Genomic DNA, 21,141 nt, shown 5'->3' with positions numbered 1-21,141 from the left:
AAGAATGAGTTGTTAGTTTAATATTAGATTTTAAAATGTTTGTGCTTACTTTTGTTCTTTATAAGGCAATTTCTTTTCTTCCACCCATTCCCCTCCCTCTATCCTGCCTTAGATTAGGAATGCTTGTCCATGAACCAAAAAAACACATCTAGGAGATGTCTCATTGCTGCATGTTAAAAACTTGTGCACACATTAATTTAAGATCCCTTTGGGGGTACCCTTCTCATGCCTGTCATTCAGAATCTCATTCAAGTTTATTCTCAGGTCCCAATCTAACATCTTCTGAATTGCTTATTTAGGTTACCACGGTGTCCTGGGCCACTTCTTTGAATTCTAGTCTCCTTAACCTTTTTATATATTCCTAATATATAAGAATAGTAAATGCTGCTGAGTCCACAGAAACCTAAAGGTTAGACCTGCCACAACTCTGCAACATATTACGGCAGTTCCCTGGAGGCTAATGTTTATTAACGACTACTTTGAACCTGAATTCTATGAAGAATGTCTGGGTATTGCAAGATTACTTTTATAAGTGCATTTATTTTCTGTTTCTACCATCCATCTTAGGTGACCTGCATTGACTATTTGGTTGCATCAGTTTGAAACTTAGAGGCTGTTTATGTCTTTGTCTTTGTTGTAAATGTTCATGATGATTCCGGTAGAGCTAGTGAAATCGGTCTAAGCTTTTATTTCTCTCAGAGTTTGAAATTTGGGGAGAGAGAGGGCCAAGAATGTGTGAGATTTATAACTTCAAACTTCCATCTATCTCTTATTAGATAATAAGTGGTCATTCAAACTTAGTTTACAAGTTTCTTGGGTTATGGCTGTCAAAAATTACACGTGCAAAGGTATGAAATTTAAGTAGCTAGCTTAAAAAGACTTAAACCTTATGATAATTAATCAAAGCAGTATTTTCCAAACTTCAGCCTTTCCAGTTCTTTTTGATTTTGCTCGTGTGTGCGTATTAACTGCAGATGATTTCTTTTCTATTTTCACTGAATTGACTCAGTAAATCAAGCTATCTTACTGAACCTCAAAATTTTGTGGTGCCAATTATTTATATTTCTAATGAATGTTAAATTAAATACATAGCTATTGAACTAAAAAACATTTTTTTAAAAATAAATTTTATTTATTTATTTATTTATTTATTTATGGCTGCGTTGGGTCTTTGTTGCTGCCTGCGGGCTTTCTCTAGTTGCAGCGAGCAGGGGCCACTCTTCATTGCGGTGCGCGGGCTTCTCATTGTGGTGGCTTCTCTTGCTGCGGAGCACGGGCTTTAGGCGCGCGGGCTTCAGTAGTTGTGGCTCGCGGGCTCTAGAGCTCAGGCTCAGTAGCTGTGACGTACGGGCTTAGTTGCTCCGCGGCATGTGGGATCTTCCCGGACCAGGGCTCGAACCCATGTCCCCTGCTTTGACAGGCAGATTCTTTTTTTTTTTTCCTTGCTGTACGTGGGCCTCTCACTGCTGTGGCCTCTCCCGCTGCGGAGCACAGGCTCCGGACGCGCAGGCTCAACGGCCATGGCTCACGGGCCCAGCCGCTCCGTGGCACGTGGATCCTCCCAGACTGGGGAAAGAACCCGTGTCCCCTGCATCGGCAGGCGGACTCTCAACCACTGTGCCACCAGGGAAGCTCTGGCAGGCAGATTCTTAACCACTGTGCCAGGGAAATCCCTAAAAAAACATTTTTGAATCAACTAAAATCATGCCTCATAATCCCCAGTCTGCCTATTACATCCTGAGACTCACTGGATTAGTAACTACTTTGGGGCCTACACTGAGGATATTCTTTACAGGAAAATAATAGAGCATTGTACCATAGGTTGTTATTTTTTGGACAATCTTGGCTTTAGGATATAAAGTAAAGGATGTAGAAGAACCCCCATGTCTCTGTTTTACCTTCTGGTAACTGCCATCCAGAAGTTTGCAACAGCCAGAGTTGTCAGAAAAGCCAAACTTAATAGGCACACACGGCTGGAGAAAAGTGCTAATACAGCAACACCAACTGTGCCTCCTCCTCCCGAAGTGCAGATGTGTTATTTTCTAAACCAGGGGGAGGTTTCTTAGTGTAGCCACTCAGGGAGCTGTGAGAGTTGTGACATTAACAAGCCTCTGCTAGCAGCGGTAGCTGCTCTTGGTGTTTTATCTTTGCCATGCTGACATCCGAATCGCAGTTTTGTTGTGATGCTTTTGACAGCTGTCCGGAGAGAACAACCAAAGAGAAGAGCAGGTAACGCAGGCCGTTTGTGCAAAATACTTATTATGTGGGATGCTTGGGCCAGCAAAGGGATGGGGAAGAACGAAACCAAGTGCCAGCTCCTCCTCATTGAGGGACAAAGGGAATCAATCCATAGCTTTCCTTCTGGAAGCGTGGGGGAATTTATTGGTTACCAAAACGCCATGAGCGCTGTGTTTCTCTTTATGAAACAGAGCGGATTGAGAGGGGCGGCGGTGGCGGTTGGGAAGTGAAACTCCACTAGGGAATCCCCAATTCTCTGCCCTCTCTTAGGTCCTTGCGCAAAATGGGAAATGGTTCCGTGAAACCCAAACATTCCAAGAATCCAGATGGCCACTCTGGGAACCTCACTACCAGTGCCCTCCGGAGCAAGGTGACAGAGCTGGAGAGAGAGCTGAGGAGGAAGGATGCCGAGATCCAGGAGCGGGAGTACCATTTGAAGGAGCTACGGGAGCAGCTGTCCAAGCAGACTGTGGCCATTGCAGAGCTCACGGAGGAGCTCCAGAACAAGTGCATCCAGCTGAACAAGCTTCAGGATGTGGTACACCTTCAGGGAGGAAGCCCGCGTCAGGCGTCTCCGGATAAAGTGCCTCTTGAGGGCCACCGCAAGACCTCGGGATTGGTCTCCCTCCATAGCAGGAGGGGAGCGAAGGCTGGTGTGTCTGCTGAGCCCACCACCCGAACCTATGACCTCAACAAACCCCCCGAATTTTCCTTTGAGAAAGCGAGAGTCAGAAAGGACTCCAGGTAAGTTCCCACCCGCTTTTGGACTCAGGTGGCCTTAAATATTATGAAACATTAGAACGCTATTTATTGAGTCTCCTCAATGGAGAAGCGCGTATGAACCCTTTCAGATTTTGGGGATAGAGGGGCTTCTGAAAGGGTTTTGTTTTGCAACAGGGTCTCCCTTTAAGTAGAACTTCTCTTTAAAGCAGGACTCTGCTTTACCTGGACTTTGAATTGTGATTTGCATAACTGAGGAACCGAGTTTACAAAAGTCATTTCTGTTATCCTGAAAACCCTAGGGGAGTGCAGAGGTGGTTGTAGGAAGTCTGCTCTTCTCTCTTCCAAAGAAGTAGACTTAATGGTGTACACAAATCACGCTGAATTATGAATATGTATAGCAAAAGCCACTTCTTAGCACTTAGTCTGCAGGTATCATGAAAAAGGGATAAGCTGATGCCTCTGAGGGGGGTACATTCATTCATTCATCCCACAGTTTTAGTTAAGCACTGCCTTCTCCCAGCCACTGTGTTAGATGCTAAGTATATATCAGTGAATAAATAGACACAGAGCAGTTCCTGTGGGAAGATAGTATACACGGAAACAAGTAAACATTGTGTAATTATTAATTAAGATTAATGAAATGATAAAACTGACAGTAGAGTGGGTGGTGTCTGGGATTAAGGGGGAGAGAAGGTCAAGGAGGGGACAGAATTGGGATTGTCATGGAGACCTGGTTGAGGAGGTGACCTTTAACTGAGACCCAAAGGAGAAAAAGGAGGATAGACCAGGTAGAAAGGACACTTACTTCAGGCAGAGGGAACAATTAAAAGCTAGAATTAATTTTAAAAATAAGGATTTTTAAAAGAACATGTAAATATTTCCCACAGTATTCTTGTGTGTGTGTGTGTGTGTGTGTGTGTGTGTGTGGGTGTGTGTGTGGGTGTGGGTGTGTGTGGGTACGTTTCTTTTCTGGCTCAAGTTTGAATTTCCTAACCAGGAAAGATTGATTAGAAACATTATGAGTTAGGGTCTCCTTTCTGCACTATTTTTAAATGAGTAAATATTTATTAGTTGAAATTAGATCTTTTGCCTTGATAATGTCTTGGCTGAGCCTGGATCCTTCTTGCAAAATCCAAGATTTGTGAAATTAAAACAACTTTAATTTATTCACACACATAAATAATATAAATCAAGATAAAACATCTGACTTAAACAAATAAATGATTAATTTTGATAACAGGATTATAAAGGGAGGTTTAATTCATCAATCTGTTGACAGTGCTTGGCACATAGTGAATGAGCAATAAATGTTTGTTAAGGAAACAAGTCATGCCGGATTATAAACGCATAATACTCTGTGGTTGAAAGAATCTGATTGACGTTAGAGTTCAGAAGACTTTTTTTAAGCCAAGAGTTTATTTATTAGTTGGCTTAGAAAGGTCTTATCTATTCCCATTGCAAAAATAATAATTATTTATTTTCAATGGTGTGAATTCAGAAATTATAAATGTTGCTTACAAACTTACGCTTGTTTTTCAAAAATTGAACATCATAGTGTTCTCTTTTGATGTATAAGAGATATATGCACATATAATAATTGTATTATGCATTCTCTCTATGTACTATACACATACATATGTTATGCATACTATATATATATACATAAGACAATATATTATTTACCCACAAAAATTCTTTCAATAACAATGTGCTTATATATCTAGGAGAACTGCGAGAGAATTTAATAGTAATTCATCTTCTTTGACCCTCTTCCTACATATTCCACCAGATTTCTCCTCTTGAATGAAGATTATTTTCAATTATTTTTTCCAAAGACTTATGCCTGTCTTGAGGCAAAACACTGTTCTCCTGGTGTTAGGTAACAGAACAATCCAAGATAAGTACATTCTTCTGTATTTTTTATTAGCTCTATTATAACGAGGTAAAGGAAATCAATAGCTAAGCACAGTTAGTTTTGGGGCCAAACCACCTGTCTGTAGTGAATGGGACACAGGAGAGGAAAGACATTATAGCCCTTATAAGGATGGATGAATAAGGATGAGCAGTGATTCCCCTCATCCATCATAAAGGCAGGCCCAGTGGGTATAAGTTTGTGTTGGGGATATGATGAAGAAATGGGATAACTGATTCCTTAATGATTAAATCCTAAAGAGACCAAATTAGATTATTTATGCCTTCATAATCCCTTTATGCTTTCATAGAGCCTTTTGGTTCTAAATTGAAAAATTAATTAGAATATGGGAACCACTCTTTTGTCATTGACGGGTTTATGTCTTATTTCCCCTTGCAGACATTTGTACCTGAATTTTCCCTGCAATTTCCCTTACAAAATGTCTTTCCCCTTAAGTCTGGAATAAGTGGCTAAACGCAGATAGCTAACATCAATTAAATCAGAGATTTAAAAATGTCCAGTTCTTTGAAAGTGCTCAATATTATAATTCATTTTCCATTTTCAAATAGTTCCAGTTTTAGAGAAAGTCTGTAAGTAAAGTTTGGATAATTTATCCAAATATAAATTTTATACAGTCTTTATATACAGTCTTTATACAGTCTATCAAAAATTTTGTAAGAAAAAACTTTCTGGAAGTTAGAACATTAGAAAAGATGAGAGCACCATTCACTGATAAAAGGATGATGGACAGTGTCCATTGGTTTGGCTACTTTTCCAAGCAGTTCCTGTTAGATATTAGAGAATTTAAGATAGCAGTCAAAATGGAGCCTTCATTTAGTTTTAGGTTCTCATGATTTATTTGTTGAACTTTATAAAGTTTCCTGGCTGACTTTATGAATAAATTTGTTTTTACTAATACGTGTCAACTACATTTTGGATCAGGTTCCCCTTCCACACTGGATCAGAAGGTCATTGAATGGTTTTTTAGTCTTTTTGTCTAACAGGATGTCTCTGATGAGTATTTAACAGTGAGCAAGAAAGTAGGGGGAGATTCCAGCCCTCCTGCAATCAACAGCGTGGGGGAGATGTGAAGTACTGAGAGAAACCAGAGAAGAACATTTGGGGGGATGATAGATTTCGAATTTGAGGATTCAGATTCGGTAATTCATGAGAGACTCTCAAACCCATGCCACCTCACTCTGTGAGTTTGCTGAGGCCCCTGTGCTCAGATGTATTGTAAATGGCAAGTGGACCTCAGCAACTGCCAGGCAGCCCACTCATGCCATCTTTGTTGTCTTGTACCCAGCAAGTGTACTTGTAAGGTAGGAAGGGGGAGCTTAAATAGTATAGTTGCACCTCCCTGCTTTATCTGGAGGAACTTATATGCTCTAATGGCATTGGAGAACTCTTTTAATTTGTCTCTTGCAAAATTCAAGGGGCTACTTTTTTTTTTTTTTTTTTTTTTTGCGTTACACGGGCCTCTCACTGTTGTGGCCTCTCCCGTTGCGGAGCACAGGCTCAGCGGCCATGGCTCACGGGCCCAGCCGCTCCGCGGCATGTGGGATCTTCCCGGACTGGGGCACGAACCCGTGTCCCCTGCATCGGCAGGCGGACTCTCAACCACTGCGCCACCAGGGAAGCCCCAAGGGGCTACTTTTTAAGATCAGGTTCTAGAATAACTCAGTGCTGTTCAAGATAATTTTCTGCAATGATGGAAATGTCCTATAATCTGTGTTGTCTGATATGGTAGCCAACAGCAGAATGTAGCTGTTGAGCACTGGAAATGTGACTAGTGCCACTGAGGAACTGAATTTTTAATTTCAAGTTATTTTAAAATTAAATAGCCACATGTGTCTAATGGCCACTGTATTGGATACTGCAGTTCTAGATTATGTGGTTTTGACTGTAACCGCTGTCTTTTGAGGTGGGAATTGTGACTGTAGTGAAGTTTGAGAGAACTTACAGACAAAATAAGACCTGTGTTCGGTATTAGGACAATGTCACAGAAAATTAAAATAAGCCTGTCAGATTGAGGTGGGCACAATGTGGAATCCCTCTTCAGCTGAATGGAACCTGCAGTCTATCATAGCCTTTTGTAGGGACTTGGCTTTGTGCCCACTGACCATTTTAGATCTTCAGAAGCATATAACCATGTGGGCATGTAGCCCATTTTTTTTATAGGTACTCAGCCTTTCTGAATTATCATAAATCATGATGAGTCAGAGCATTCCAGTATATCAAATACTCTGATCTCTGATTTAAATCTATTACAAGAACTATCTGAAGACTTTAGAGCTGGAAGAACCTTAGAGATTGTTTCATGCTTCTCCCCTATTGGAGAAGTGAGGAAACAGGTGCAGGGGAGTTGCAGAATAGGCCATGGTAAGTGGCAGAGCTAAGAATAGAACCCAAGATTGACTTTGAAACCAGTTCTTTCCCTCTACCATCCCAAAAACGGTTGTGCAAAGACTGGATTTGCCTCTGGGTAGGTGTCAAGCCAAAAGACACTACCAAACCAAAGAGCAGGAGAAGGAAGGATTTATTACTTGCGGCAAGTAAAGAGAGCACCGAAGATATTTCCCAAAGCAGTATGTCCCTGAACAGCAAAATTGGGAAAGTTTTAACTAAGGGTGCATGCATATTTATGAAGGGGCTTGGGCAATGTATGCATATTCATGGAGGAGAATTCAGCGTAGAAATGGGGCAAAGATTGACAGAGTCCTGGCTCTAGTTGACTGAAATCAATAAAGGTCAGCATGATCATTCCTTAGGTTCCAGTTAATCGGGTGGTTGAGTGCTTGAGGGAGTTTTGGATCCTGCAGAATAGCTCAAGAATATGCTTCAGACTGATCTTTACCTTTGAAACAGAACTGGGAGTCTTTACAACTGATTTATTGTCTCCAATATGGTTATTTTCTGGCCTGATCAAGAGCAAGCATTGTGGCCAGACTTAGATCACAAAATGGCTTAGGCCTAAAATGGCTTCTCTTATGTCAAGAAAGATATGTCTGGTTCTCTTCCTCTGGGGGTCCCCGACCCTATCTACCTATACTAGTGTTCTTAACCCACAAAGATCAAAGGGCTCAAGTCAGGTTCATTTGGGCACCAGTCTGCTTTATTTTGATACACTGTATTGATTGGTAGGACGAACAATGCTGCTTCCCCGCTTCTTCCAAGCAGAGTTGAGCAGAGTTTACCCATTTCATTAATATTCACCAAGTGCTAGATCCTCAGAGCTCAGGCCTGTGTGAAAAGGACACAGAGAATGGATTTGATCCATCTGATGGTACAGACTGATATATATGGAGGGGCACGAATGGGTTCTGAAACAGGTACAGAGCTTCTCAGGGCTGAGAACTGAGTATCAGTGGCAAAGGTGGGTGAGAAAGAGCTCAGATCACATTTCTGTCCATGTCTGACCTGCCTTGAGCACCAAGACAACCATGCCTGCAGAGGTCAGACCTTTTACTGAAATTAAATTTTCTGTTGATGTAGACATTGCTTAACAAACTTCAGCACCAGCAGAACAAAATTATGAGCTCGTGCAGAATGTCTGGTGGAACACAGGCAAATTAATCAGAGACATCTGGCAAGTCGCTGGTATGACTTCCTTTCACTGAGAACGCCTTAACTATCATCTGAAACTATTGTTCTTCTTTGAAAAGGAGAGGTAAAACAAAGACTTGCCATCTGACTTCAGATGTTGACTCTAGTTTTAGGAAGGACAATGGGTCTCATTTGTCACTCCCACCCCAGGAGCAGAGAATAGGTAAAAGTTGAAGATGCTGGTGAGTAACGCATTTAAATAAGATGTGGAAAAACAGCCAGGAAGAAAGAGTGTGTTTGTTATTATTTGTTCTTCCTTTCTAAAGCAGTGCCGAGCACTTCAATGTGCATTATAGAAATACAGCTCTTTTACTGAGCAGAAGTGTTTGCATGGAAAGATAATGATAATAGTAATAACAACATTTCTACATCGCTAATGATGTGCCAGGCACCACTCTGAGTGCTTCACAAATATTGGATTATTTAATCCTCACAACAGACACATGAAATAGATATTATTATCACCATCATAATAGATGTGATTATGTATCATTTTATATATGAAGAAACTGAGGCTTACAGAATTAAATAACTTGCCTAAGGTTACACAGCTTTTAATATAGGAACCGGGATTCAAAACCAAGAAATCTGCTACCTAAAGTCTGTTCTAAATAAGAACTGACAATACAGCACCGGGAACTGTATTCATTATCTTGTAATAACCTATAATGGAAAAGAATCTGGAAAAGAATACATATATATAACTGAATCACTTTGCTGTATGCCTGAAACTAACACAATGTTTAAACCAAGTATACGTCAATAAAAAGTCTGTTGTAACAACAGCAGTATCCCACTATACCAAAATGAAAATTAGAGGAGGATTCTTCATATTTTAGTTGGGAAGCCTTGTAAAAAATTAAATAATTAGAAATAGATACGTTTCTAATTTCTTTTTCATATGGTTACAAACAGTTCCCTGCTATTGTTGTTAGGATGTTTGAAATCAGAATGTTTTATAGCAATAACGTTCATTTAGACATCCAGATCAGACCTGGCTACTCAGGGATGGGGTGAGAAAATCAAGTGTTTGGGCAACTGCTAGGCGTCTGTTGTTTTCTGTGTATTATCTCATGGAGACTTGCCTAGTGAGGTAGGTGTTACTTTAACCTTGGACCAAAGGTGAAACGAAAGCTCAGAGGCGTTCAACAGTTTGCTCAGGGTCCTCTGCTGAGCCAGGTTTCCCGTGTGAGTCTGCCTGATGTGAGAAGTGTGTTCTCTACCGTTGTGTGCACGACTCTTAGAGCCGGAGCAGCCTGCAAAGTGAATGGCTCCCCCTTGGGGTTGGTGAGGGGTGTAGAGGGGATAGGCAGTGCTGTTAAACTTCAGAAAAAGGAGAGGTTAGGAGCGCGGAGGAATTGAAGAACCTGCCTAGAATTCAGTGGCAGCTGCCTTGACACCTCAGAGAAGTGAGATAGATTTTGGCAGATTTTCCGAGTCCTGGCACCCAGCGCCCAGGACTTCCTTTTCTTCCTGCCTTTTCTTCTTTCTCTCTAGAAGCCAAAGGGCCTGGGCTCTCCTCACTCTGCACCCCACCTAAGCCCTCTCTCAGCCTCTCAAATTACCCTCTGCTTGGTTTATAGTCGCCCTCTGTTCCTTCTCACTTTATCCTCACATCTTCCAGTCTGTCAGTTGCTAGGTGTTAGGAAAAATGTGTAATTAAGCCTCAGAAAACACTCAGGACCCAAGGACTAATCGTTGTGAAAATCAAAAATTGAAGTGCTCATTTTAAGTTCCCAGCTGACTCGGAACCACCCTTCCCTTGCCTGGTGGTCGGCGTTCCTGAGTTACAGCATGTTCTGTGATGTTTTTATACTACTGCACAATAACCACAGCCTTTTTTTTTTTTTTTTTTTTTTTTTTTTTGCGGTACGCGGGCCTCTCACTGTTGTGGCCTCTCCCCTTGCGGAGCACAGGCTCCGGACGTGCAGGCTCAGTGGCCCTGGCTCATGGGCCCAGCTGCTCTGCGGCATGTGGGATCTTCCCGGACCGGGGCACGAACCCGCGTCCCCCGCATCAGCAGGCGGATTCTCAACCACTGAGCCACCAGGGAAGCCTCACAGCCATTTTTGACCCCATAGCCTTGGCTAGAAACATTCCCTTTACGCCTTCAGATGAACACATTCAGTTCAACAAATATTTATCGAGTATTGAATTCTTTAGTTTTGTTTTCTTTCCTTTCTTTTCTGTAGTTCTTTCTGTCTCCTCTCCCCCATTCCTTTCACTTATATGTTTATTTTGTTTGCTCCTAATTTTCCTCCTCTCTCAGCATCAGACTAGTCAAGGGCCATCAGTACCAATTTCTAGTACCTAGTATAGCCAGACACTGAGTTATCTCATTTATTTTCATAACAAACCTACCGGGTGAATATTATTGTATGCAGCTTACCAAGAGTAAGTAACTAGCCCATGGTGGTCGTCAGTAGTGCCTAAAGCTGGGCAACCTCACCTAGATCCCAAGACAGCTGCCACTTAATCGGAACAACTCTGAAACCTACACTTATTATATTTTGCCTGCTCTCTTACTACTTTATGGGATATTTATAGCAGCTTGTGGATCTGCTGCCTCTAAGTAAGTTACTCCAGGTGAATATAGCAGGGCTGGCTTTGAACAGCTGTCCTGAGAGCCTGGGCAGAGCCTCCAGCTCTCCTTACTTATGGCTTTTAAGTGTCCTCTGAAATGGATTACTCGTTCCTGACCCATTTTTTCCCTCACACACATTTCATGCCTTTCTGGACACTGCCCATTTCCTTGCTAGATTCCCGGGAAAGAGTGTAGTAGAAACAGTATGGTTGAGAAGACAGTGACCTTTTCTCCTTGCTTGTCCAATCAGAGGGAAGCATCATCACTGACCTCTGCCAGTGCAGTCAGTTTCCAGGGAGCCTCCCCTTTCTTTGCAAAGCCTGAGCAGCTCAGCTCATCACCTGACTTTTTCTAGGGTTTAAACTGCTTCTCAAGAAGGGGGAAAAAATCTAAAGCCAAGGAAAAGCTTTTCAGTTTTTAGACTCTGGAAATACCTTCTGTGTGAAAGATATATTTGTTGTAATGATCCTTTAACTAAACCTGATTTCGTTCTTCAAAATCTCATTTTAAGATAATTTGCTCTCCTCCATGCAGACTTTCCTTAGACACATTGGTGAGTTGTAGATTTTTCAGTGCAGTCTTGTTTGACAGGTTTTTGTTTTTGTTTTTGAGATCTAGGGGCAAGAGTCCCCAATTTCCTTTGAATCATTCCAGGAGTGTTTGTTTGTCATGACAAATTAATTTGAATTAGTAAATTCCAAGCATCAACTTTCTTAGTCTTTTTGGGGTTTACAAATCAAGCTCTAGAGAAATATAAAGGAAAGAAAGATCTGTAGCTTCCAGTCTCTTCTCTCCAGATGAGGTGAGAAAAAAGGAGGTAAAAAGTGAGCAGGAGAAGATACTACTTGATAGTCCTTGGAACCAGAAACTCAGGGAAACCCAGGTGTGTTAGTTTGCTATTGTTGGATAACAAGTTACCACAAACTTGGCAGCTTGAGACAATGCATATTTTTTATCTCGGCATTTCTGTGGGTCAGGAGTCTGGGTGAGGCTATTTAGATAATCTGCTCAAGGTTTCAGCAGGCTGCAGTCAAGGTGTCAACCGGCTGTGTTCCTTTCTAGAGCTTTCTAGTGGAAGAGGTCCTCCTCTAAGCTCAAGTGATTGTTGGCAGAGTTCAGTTCCTTGTGGTGGTAGGACTGAGGCCCCCACTTTCTTGCTGGCTGTCAGCCAGGGGCTGCTGTCAGCTCCTGGAGGTCTGCCCAGAGTTCCCTGTCATATGTCCCCCTCATATGACGGGGGCCCTCTCACAACATGGCTGTTTACTGCCTCAGGGCCAGCTGGAGAATCTCTTTACTGTAGGCTAAGATGAAGTCTTATATAACATACGCTGGGTGACCCTCCCATCACAGTTGCTATATTGCGTTGTCAAGGAGCAAGTCCCAGGTTCCATCTCCACTCAGGGGGAGGGGATTGTATAAGAGCCTGACACCAGATGGGTAGAGACAGTGGGGCCATCTTAGAATTCTGCACACCATACTGGCCCCTTGGCATCTCTGGTATGAGATTCTCTGACTAAGAATCTGGCCATGCTAGATATGTAAAGCCATATATAAAAAGCCCAGAGTCTTGTACATGCATATTCATAGCATATTCACAAGACGCAAATACTCGCTGATGGATGATTGGGTAAATAAAATGCAGTATATACATACAATGAGATACTATTCAGACTTAAAAAGGAGGGAAAGCCCTTCCTTTTTCATGGTACAGTATGAATGAATCTTGATGACTTTATGCTAAGTGAAATAAGTCAGACTCAAATTATTCCACTTTATATTAGGTACCTAGAGCAATCAGATTTCTAGACACATCAAGTAGAATGGAAGTTTCCAGGGGCTGGGAGGAGCAGGGAATAGGGAATTATTGTTTAATGGGTACAGAGTTTTAGTTTGGGAAGTTTAGAAAAGTTCTGGAGATGGGTGGTGGCGATAGGTGCAAAATAATGGGAATATACTTAATGCCACTGAGCTGTGCACTTAACAGTAGTTAAGATGGTACAGTTTATGTTGTGCATTTTACCACAACTGAAAAAAAAAAAAGTCCTGGGGCTGATTTCACAGCGTGCCTCTAAGTGCCAGGCTGGTTCAGTTTCCATATAGGATGCTGGAAGGAGGTACAGTGATGGTTTTCTCTTTTCTTATTCTTTTTTCTCTTATTGGTTATCTTGTAAAGGAGAATAAGATACAGCAAAGTCTTGTGACAAATGAACATCAATTGATTATTGTTAATTAATCAGCCATTAATTACTTAATAGTAATTGATTGATTGCTTGTTGAGCCTTCAATGGAGGCTTGTTCCCAGTGCTGTGGGAAAATAGAGGGAATGAACAACTTCAAGCTCCCTTGTGTTTTCTTGTTTACAGCTGTAATTCTTAAGCTTAAGTGCACATTGTAATCACCAGGGAAGTATTAAAAAATATTGATGTCCTGGTACCACCCCGAGGGAGTCTGATTAAATTGGTTTGAGGTAAAGGCCCTGGGTATCAGGATTTACAGAAGGTCCCTTGATGATTCTAATGTGCAGTGACAATTGAGAACCATTTTGTTATAGGAACAGGCTTCCCTGCAGCTGACTCTAGAAATATTCAGTTTGACACTCTAAGAGCAATGCTCATTACAGACATCTAAGAGAACTATTAACCATTTCTACCTAATTACCATGCAGCGCAATGTTGATTATGCATATCACTGAGTGTGTCAGATTAACTTCCTTATATGCTTTGGTTTTCAACATTTCATTATTAAGCTCTGTTCTTTGATGGTCCCGGAAATTGGATCATCTGCACACATTTAAGAAAGGGAGAGAGAAATGTTTGTTGTAAGCATGAAGTAACAGTAAACATGATTCAATTACAACTGTACTTAATTACGTGGGCATTAGGGTAAGAGAGTTGACAGGACAAAGTCATGCTCATTTTCTCATTATTCATGGAATGACCTCATCTTTTCATGCTGGTTTCTCAAATTATAAACGTGTGCATTTATTAGCTATTTTTTTCTTGCTGGTTTATTACTCAAAAAATTTGGGGGAGAAGTAAATAGATGTTTATCTTGCTTATTTTCTGTGCCTGTTTAGTGGGTGATGGACATTTCTCACCTCCACTCTTGTTTCTGTACCCAGGATTTTTAAACTAGGAGAAAGAACTTGAATGTCCTTTAGTATTAATTTTGTTAAGTCCCTATTTTGTGCCAGGTGCAATTCTGATTTTAGGTAAGAGGATGAAGAAAGTGTTGTCACCCTTGAAGATCTTGGTCTCTTTGGGGAAATCAAAATGTACTGCAGTCTTGTGTGATTGATATTCTAAGAGATGGGTGTACAAAGGAGGGAGGGAGCATCCTGTGCTTGGTGGGATCAGGGACACCTCCATAGATGAGCCGACATTGAGCTGGGTTTTGAGGAGGAATGGATGGCTGGGAGACCAAGCGGCCTGGCACATTTGGGGACCTACAAGCAGTTCAGTGGGCCTGGGGTACCCCGAGCATGGGGAGGCTGGCCAGGTGGGGGACCTGGATTGTCAGGAGTTTTACTCACATTGTGAAGGAGTCTCCCTTAATAAATAGTGGTGGTTCGCAAGTATAGCGTTTTTAGAGCTATTTTAACTCGAAGATTTTAAAGTTGCTGGTAATTTGCTGACATATAATAGTACAGCTATTCCTTCTGTAATATATTTTATGTGCCAGGCCATGTTCTTAGTGCTCAGTATTGTTAGCTAACTTAATTCTCATAGAAATCCTATGACCTGTGGACTGTGTTCATTGTCATTTTATAGCTGAGAAAACTTGAGATTAAGTGACTTGCCCAGAGTTCCACTGTTCGTAAGTGGCAAAATTAGGAATCAGACCCTGGCATCCCAGCTTTAGATCTTGGGCCCTCGACAAATATGCCTTCGAATATACTTCCTATTTGTATATATAATTAAACTATGATATGCCGCACAAGTAAAGTTGCCTTGGCCTTTGTGCTCACAAGAAATTCTTGACAGATAAGAAAGTAGGTGGAGGCCTCTGGTCCCTGCTTGGCACTGAGCCTTGTGCAGAGAAGTTTGCAAGACACATGCTTTGTCGGACCTGACAAAAACAAACAGTGAGAACACAGGCTTCTAGTAAACAGGGCCAGAGAAGGAAGATTGAGGGCCCAGCTTAACAAGAACTGTCAGTGGACTTTGGCAAATTAAACTTCCTGAAGCAACTTAGAGGACAGGAATTTATTGCTTCAGAGAATATTGATTATGTAAGTAGTGGGTGTAAAAGGATTATGGCACACTGCCACTGATGTACATAAATTCGAGATCCAACCCTATTGGAGGAACTTTGAACTAAGCAGAGAGTCTTGGCAGTGCCTCTTTCTTTCTTCGTGGTTTCTAGAACTTTTCACATCCCACCCTTCCCCACAAAAAGCATACCATAACCACTACTATTGCCAACTACTACTATCACTGCCATTTATTAGACATATATTAGCACCTTATCTGAGTTCATGTGCATAGTATCCTTACGATGCAGGTATGATTACTAAGCTCTATTCACAAAGAAGAAATCTGAGGTTCAGAAAGGTTAAGATCACACAGCTAGGAAGTGGCAGAGCTGGGATTTGAACCTAGGATCTTCTGCCTCCAAAGCTATGTACACATTTTATTTTTTAAATGAATTTTTTATTGATGTGAACAAATCATAAAGTGAACACGCCCATGTAACCACCAAACAGATCAGGAAATAGAACCTCACCAGCACCTCAGAAGCCCCTTCTGCTCCCTTCCAATCCCTATCCATTATCTACTTCGAAGGTAGCCACTATCTGCACTAGTATTATCATAGATTACTATGCCTATTTTTGAACTTTATGTTAGTGGAATTATAGAGTATGGACTCTACGGACTCTGGCTCCTTTAGTTTATATAGTGAGAGTCATTTATGATATTGTGTGTGGCGATGGTTCATTAATTATCGTTGCTCTATAGTGTTTGTTGTGATTACGCTACAACTTATCAGTTCTACTGTTGATGGACATTTGGTTGATTCTGGTGTTTAGCAATTTTGAGTAATGCTGCCATGAACATTTTTGCACTTTTGATTTATATATGATTTATGATAGGTATATAACTAGGAATGGAATTTCTGGGTGGTACATTTTATCTAAGTTCACATTTTGGTTTTATAAATTTATTTGTTTTTTATTTATTTATTTTTGGCTGCATGGGGTCTTCGTTGCTGCACACGGGCTTTCTCTAGTTGCGGCGAGTGGGGGCTACTCTTTGTTATGGTGAGCGGGCTTCTCATTGCGGTGGCTTCTCTTGTTGTGGAGCACGGCCTCTATGCACGTGGGCTTCAGTAGTTGCGGCACGTGGCCTCAGTAGTTGTGGCTTGCGGGCTGTAGAGCACAGGCTCAATAGTTGGGACACACGGGCTTAAGTTGCTCCATGGCATGTGGGATCTTCCCAGACCAGGGATTGAACCCATGTCCCCTGCATTGGCAGGTGGATTCCCAACCACTGTGCCACCAGGGAGTCCCTAAGTTCACATTTAATATAGATTGCCAAATAGTTTTCCAAAATGGCTGGACAAATATATACCCCCCACCAACAGTGTATGAGTATTGCTACTTTCCATCCTCACCAGCATTTAGCACTGTCAGTCTTTTTCATTTTCGCCATTCTGGTGGGTATGTTTACGTTGTGGTATCGCATTGTGGTTTTGACTTTCTTTTCCTTGATAATTAACAGGGTGAACACTTTTTAATTTATGTGTTTTCCATTGATGTCTGCTTTCCCTCTGTAGCTCTGTAGTACAACCGTTGTCATAAATCAAGTATCTATATATGTTTAGGTGGGTTTTAGTTCTTTCTATTCAGGTCCCAAGGTCTTTTTTGTGCCTCATTGTGCAAAGAGTATAGTCTCTCAATTATTTTGATTAATAGTATTTTTTTTTTTTTTGGCCACGCCGTGCAGCTTGTGGGATCTTAGTTCCCCAACCAGGGATTGAACCCAGGCCCTCGGCAGTGAAAGCGCAGAGTCCTAACCACTGGACTGCCGGGGAATTCCCGATAATAATTCTTGATATCCATTACCTTAAGTCTTCTAGTTTTGTTATTGTTCTTCAATGTTGTGATGGCTATTCTTGGGCCTTCTTATGATTGTAAGAATTTTAGAATTAGCTTGTCAATTTTCATAAAAAATTTTTTAGAATGTCGATTGAGATTTCATTGAACCTGATCAATTTGAATAGAATTGACATCATTAAAAATTGTCTTCTCATTCATGACTCTGCTATATGCCTCCATTTATTTAGCTATTCTTTCATTTCTCTTAATATTTTGTAATATTGTTTGTAGAGATTTTACACATTTTTGTTGTATATAATCTTATATAGTTGATATTTTTGATCTTTTTAAAATGATGTCATTTAAAAATTAGCGTTTTCACTTTGATACTGAGATATAGAAATACGATTGAGTTTGTTTACTGACCTTGAATCCAGTGAGATTATTGAAATCACCTATTAATTTTGATGATTTTACCCTGTCCATTCTTTTGAGTTTTCAATTTACATAACCATGTCTTTTGGAAAGAATGACAATTTTATTTCTTCTTTTACTGTGTTTATATCCTTGATATATTTTTTCCCTTTTGTTTCTTTTTTTCTTAATTTATTAAGTTTGCTCAGACTTTTTATTCAGGGTGGAATTGAAGTGTCCCATTTCTGATATCTGGAGGAAAGCTTTCAATATGACACATGTGATATGATACTTTCTGTTTTTGTTTTGTTTTATAGATTTTTTATCAGATTAAGGAAATTCCCTTCTATTTCTAATTAACTAAGTGGTTTTTTTTAAAATTTAAAACTCATATACAGGTGTTTAATTTTATCAAATACTTTTTCCTCATACAGTAAGATTTTGCTATGTATTTTTCTCCTTTATTCTTTTCATGTGGTTAATTACATTAATTTTCAATCTGGTCTAGACTTGTTTGTTTTTGACTTTTGTACCTATCTTCATTAGGAATATTAACCTTTAATTTTTCTTTCTTGTAATATGGGTTTTTGTTATTAGGCTATTCTGACACTATAAAATAAGTTGGGAAATTTTCTTTTTTCTATTTTCTGGAAAAGATTATGTAAGATTAATAATTTTTTCCTTAAATGTCTGGAAAACTTAATGGTAATGTCATCTGGGTCTAGAATTTTCTTTGTGGGATAGTTTTTATTTTTTATTTATGTATTGCTAATCCAATTTTCTATTTTTTTCTTATATAAGGTTTGGTCTGCATATTTTTCTAGGAAATTTTCATTTAATCTAAATTTTTAAAATAGTTATTCATACTGTCCACTCATTTTTCCTATCTATAATATCTATAGTGATGTCCCTTTTCTCATTTCCAACACTGGTAATTATCCTTTCTCCCCACCCCACTCCCAGTTGCCATGAATTTTTCAGTTCTATTTGACTCTTCAAATAACCTATTTTGGGCTCTCTTGATCCTCTTCATTGTACTTTTTTCTTTCCGTGTTATCTGTTTCTATTTTGTTATTTCCTTTTCCCATTTTTGAGCTCAATTGCTTTTCTTTTTCTAGCTCTTTGAGATAGACACTTAGTCATCCACTTTTAATCTGTTTTCTTTTGTGATGTATCTATTTAATACTGTAAGTTTTCCTCTTAGTATTGACTTAACTGCATCCCACAAGTTTTGATAATCACATTTTTATCATTTATTTCAAAATATTATCTGACTTCCCTATGATTTAATCTTTCTTTGATCAATGACCTGTTCAGAAATATATTACTCAGTTCTCAAACGTTTGAGGATTTTCTGATTATTTTTGTTACTGATTTTTTATTGATTTCTAGCTTAAATTTTTAGCTTCTACTGTTTTCAAAGAATATACTCTGTATTATGCAATCCTGTGAAATTTGTTAGGTTTGATTTACAGTCCCCATAAGGTCAGTTTTCGTGAAGGTTCCACGTGTACTTGAAAAGAATGTGTATTCCGAATTGGTTGAATACAACCTTTAAAATAGCTATTAGGTCAAGAGATTAAGTAAAGTTTGATAATCAAGAGTTTAGATCTTCTATCTTCTAACTAATTTTTGTCTGCTTATTCTATTATTTCTTAGAGAGATGTTTTAAATCTCTCAAAGTGATTGTGGATTTGTCTATTTCTTCTTTTAATTTTGTCAGTTATTTTTTTGTCAAGTTGATGGTATCTAACTAGATGGATACACATTTAGAATATATGTATTTTCCTGAACATATCAATATAAAATATTCCTCTTCATTTCTAGAAATAATGTCTTTCTTTAAAGCCTACTTTCCTGTATCAAGGAAATTTTTCTTTCTACAGGCATACCTTGTTTTGTTGTGCTTCACTTTACTGCACTTTAAGATATTGCATTTTTTACAAATTGAAGGTTTGTGGTAACCCTGTGTCCAGCAGATCTATAGGCACCCCATTTTTTGGACAGCATTTCTCACTTCATGTCTTTGTGTCATGTTTTTGTAATTCTCACAATATTTTAAACATTTTCCATTTTTACTGTATTTGTTATGGTGATCTGTGATCAGTGATCTTCAATGTTACTACTATGACTTGCTGAAGGCTCAGACGATGGTTAGCATTTTTTAGCAAAAAAGTATTTTTTAATTAAGGTGTGTACATTGCTTTTTAGACATAATGCTATTGCACACTTAATAGTCTACAGTATAGTGTAAACATAACCTGAGAAACCAAAAAATTTGTGTGACTCACTTTATTATAATATTTGCTGTATTGTTGGGATCTGGAACTGAACCCAAAATATCTCTGAGATATGCCTGTAATTGGTGTTTGCATAGTATATCTTTTTCTGCCTTTTTACTTTGAACTTTTCTATATCATTATCTTTAAGGCATACCTCTTATAAGCAACATATACTTGGTATTTTCTTTTTTATTTATTTATTTTATCAGTCTGACAATCTGGTCTTTTAATTGGGGTATTTATTACATTTATATTTAATGTAAATACAAAATATTTGGGTTTAACGTTAACATCTTACTACTTGTTTCTTATTTGTTTCATTTCTTTGGTTTCTTTTTCTCTATTTTCTTTCCATTTTCTTGAATTAATTAAGTACATATTATTATTCCATTTCCTCTTCTAGTTAAACATTCTATGTCTAATCTTGTAGGGGTTACCCTAAATTGTAACATGCATCCCTAACTTGTTCAATTTCCAATATAGATTAGTGCTTTTAAATTATGTTAACTAACTCCATTTACTGACCATGCAGTTTTGGCTGTTTGTTTTCATACATTTTGTTTATCACATATTTCAAACTCTACAAGGTATTATTATTACTCTTTTATAAAGATGAGTTTCCTTTAGTCACCCACATATTTACTTTTCCCATTCTTTCTTTCTTCTAACATCTACTAGTTTCCATCCAGGATCACTTTCCTTCTCTGTTAAGTCTGTTGCCAACGGAATAACATTTTGACAATATATTCATTTTGCTCTCATTTTTGAAGGCTGTTTTCACTGGGTAAAGACATTGGAATAGGCACTCTGAAACACTTTGAAGATATTCCACTGTCTTCTGGTTTCCATTATTTCTGTTGAAGAGTAAGTCAGTCCTGTTGTTGGTCGTTTGAAGGTAATATGTCTGTTTTCTCCAGCTGCTTCATAGATTTGTCTTTTTGTATTTGGTTTCCAAGAATTTGACTATGATGGGACTAAATATTTTTTAATGTATATATTTTGTTTGGAGTTTATTGACTATGGCTTGATACATTTTCAATGATTTAAGAAAATTCTTGAATATGATACCTTCATGTATTGTTTCAGGACAATTCTTTCTCTTTCTTTGGGGGTCCAGATTATATATATGCTCAACTTCTCTATCATGCCATATATGTCTCCTGTGTTTTGTTTTGTTTTTGTTTTTATTGTTCTATTTTCTATCCTAGATCTTCTCCAGTCTTCTCTCTGGATATATTCTACCTGCCCATATTCAGTTTGTAATCATTTTCAGCTGTGTCTTATCAAATATTAAACCCATCTATTGAGGTCCAAGCTTCAGATATTGTATGTTTCAATTCTAGAA

General features: G+C 39.2%; 1 protein-coding gene across 2 annotated transcripts in view; it reads left to right on the top strand.

Moving 5' to 3' along the window:
* Positions 1-2,512: 2,512 nt before the first annotated feature.
* The window catches only part of PRKG2 (protein kinase cGMP-dependent 2), a gene marked incomplete at its 5' end in the record, with an annotated part of 91,116 nt that continues 72,487 nt past the window's right edge, over positions 2,513-21,141 (top strand). The window contains one exon of one of the 2 annotated variants that reach the window (XM_081239170.1): positions 2,513-2,982. In XM_081239170.1, the coding sequence (XP_081095296.1) occupies positions 2,522-2,982 (461 nt within the window). The remainder of the gene's footprint in view (positions 2,983-21,141) is intronic. The other variant, XM_081239169.1, reaches the window with a different exon arrangement.

This window comes from Mesoplodon bidens, assembly GCF_964165515.1.
Source record: "Mesoplodon bidens genome assembly, chromosome: 1".
Lineage (NCBI taxonomy): Eukaryota > Metazoa > Chordata > Mammalia > Artiodactyla > Ziphiidae > Mesoplodon > Mesoplodon bidens.
The sequence above is the reverse complement of the archived record's forward strand: the minus strand, read 5'-3'. Positions and strand labels throughout refer to the sequence as shown.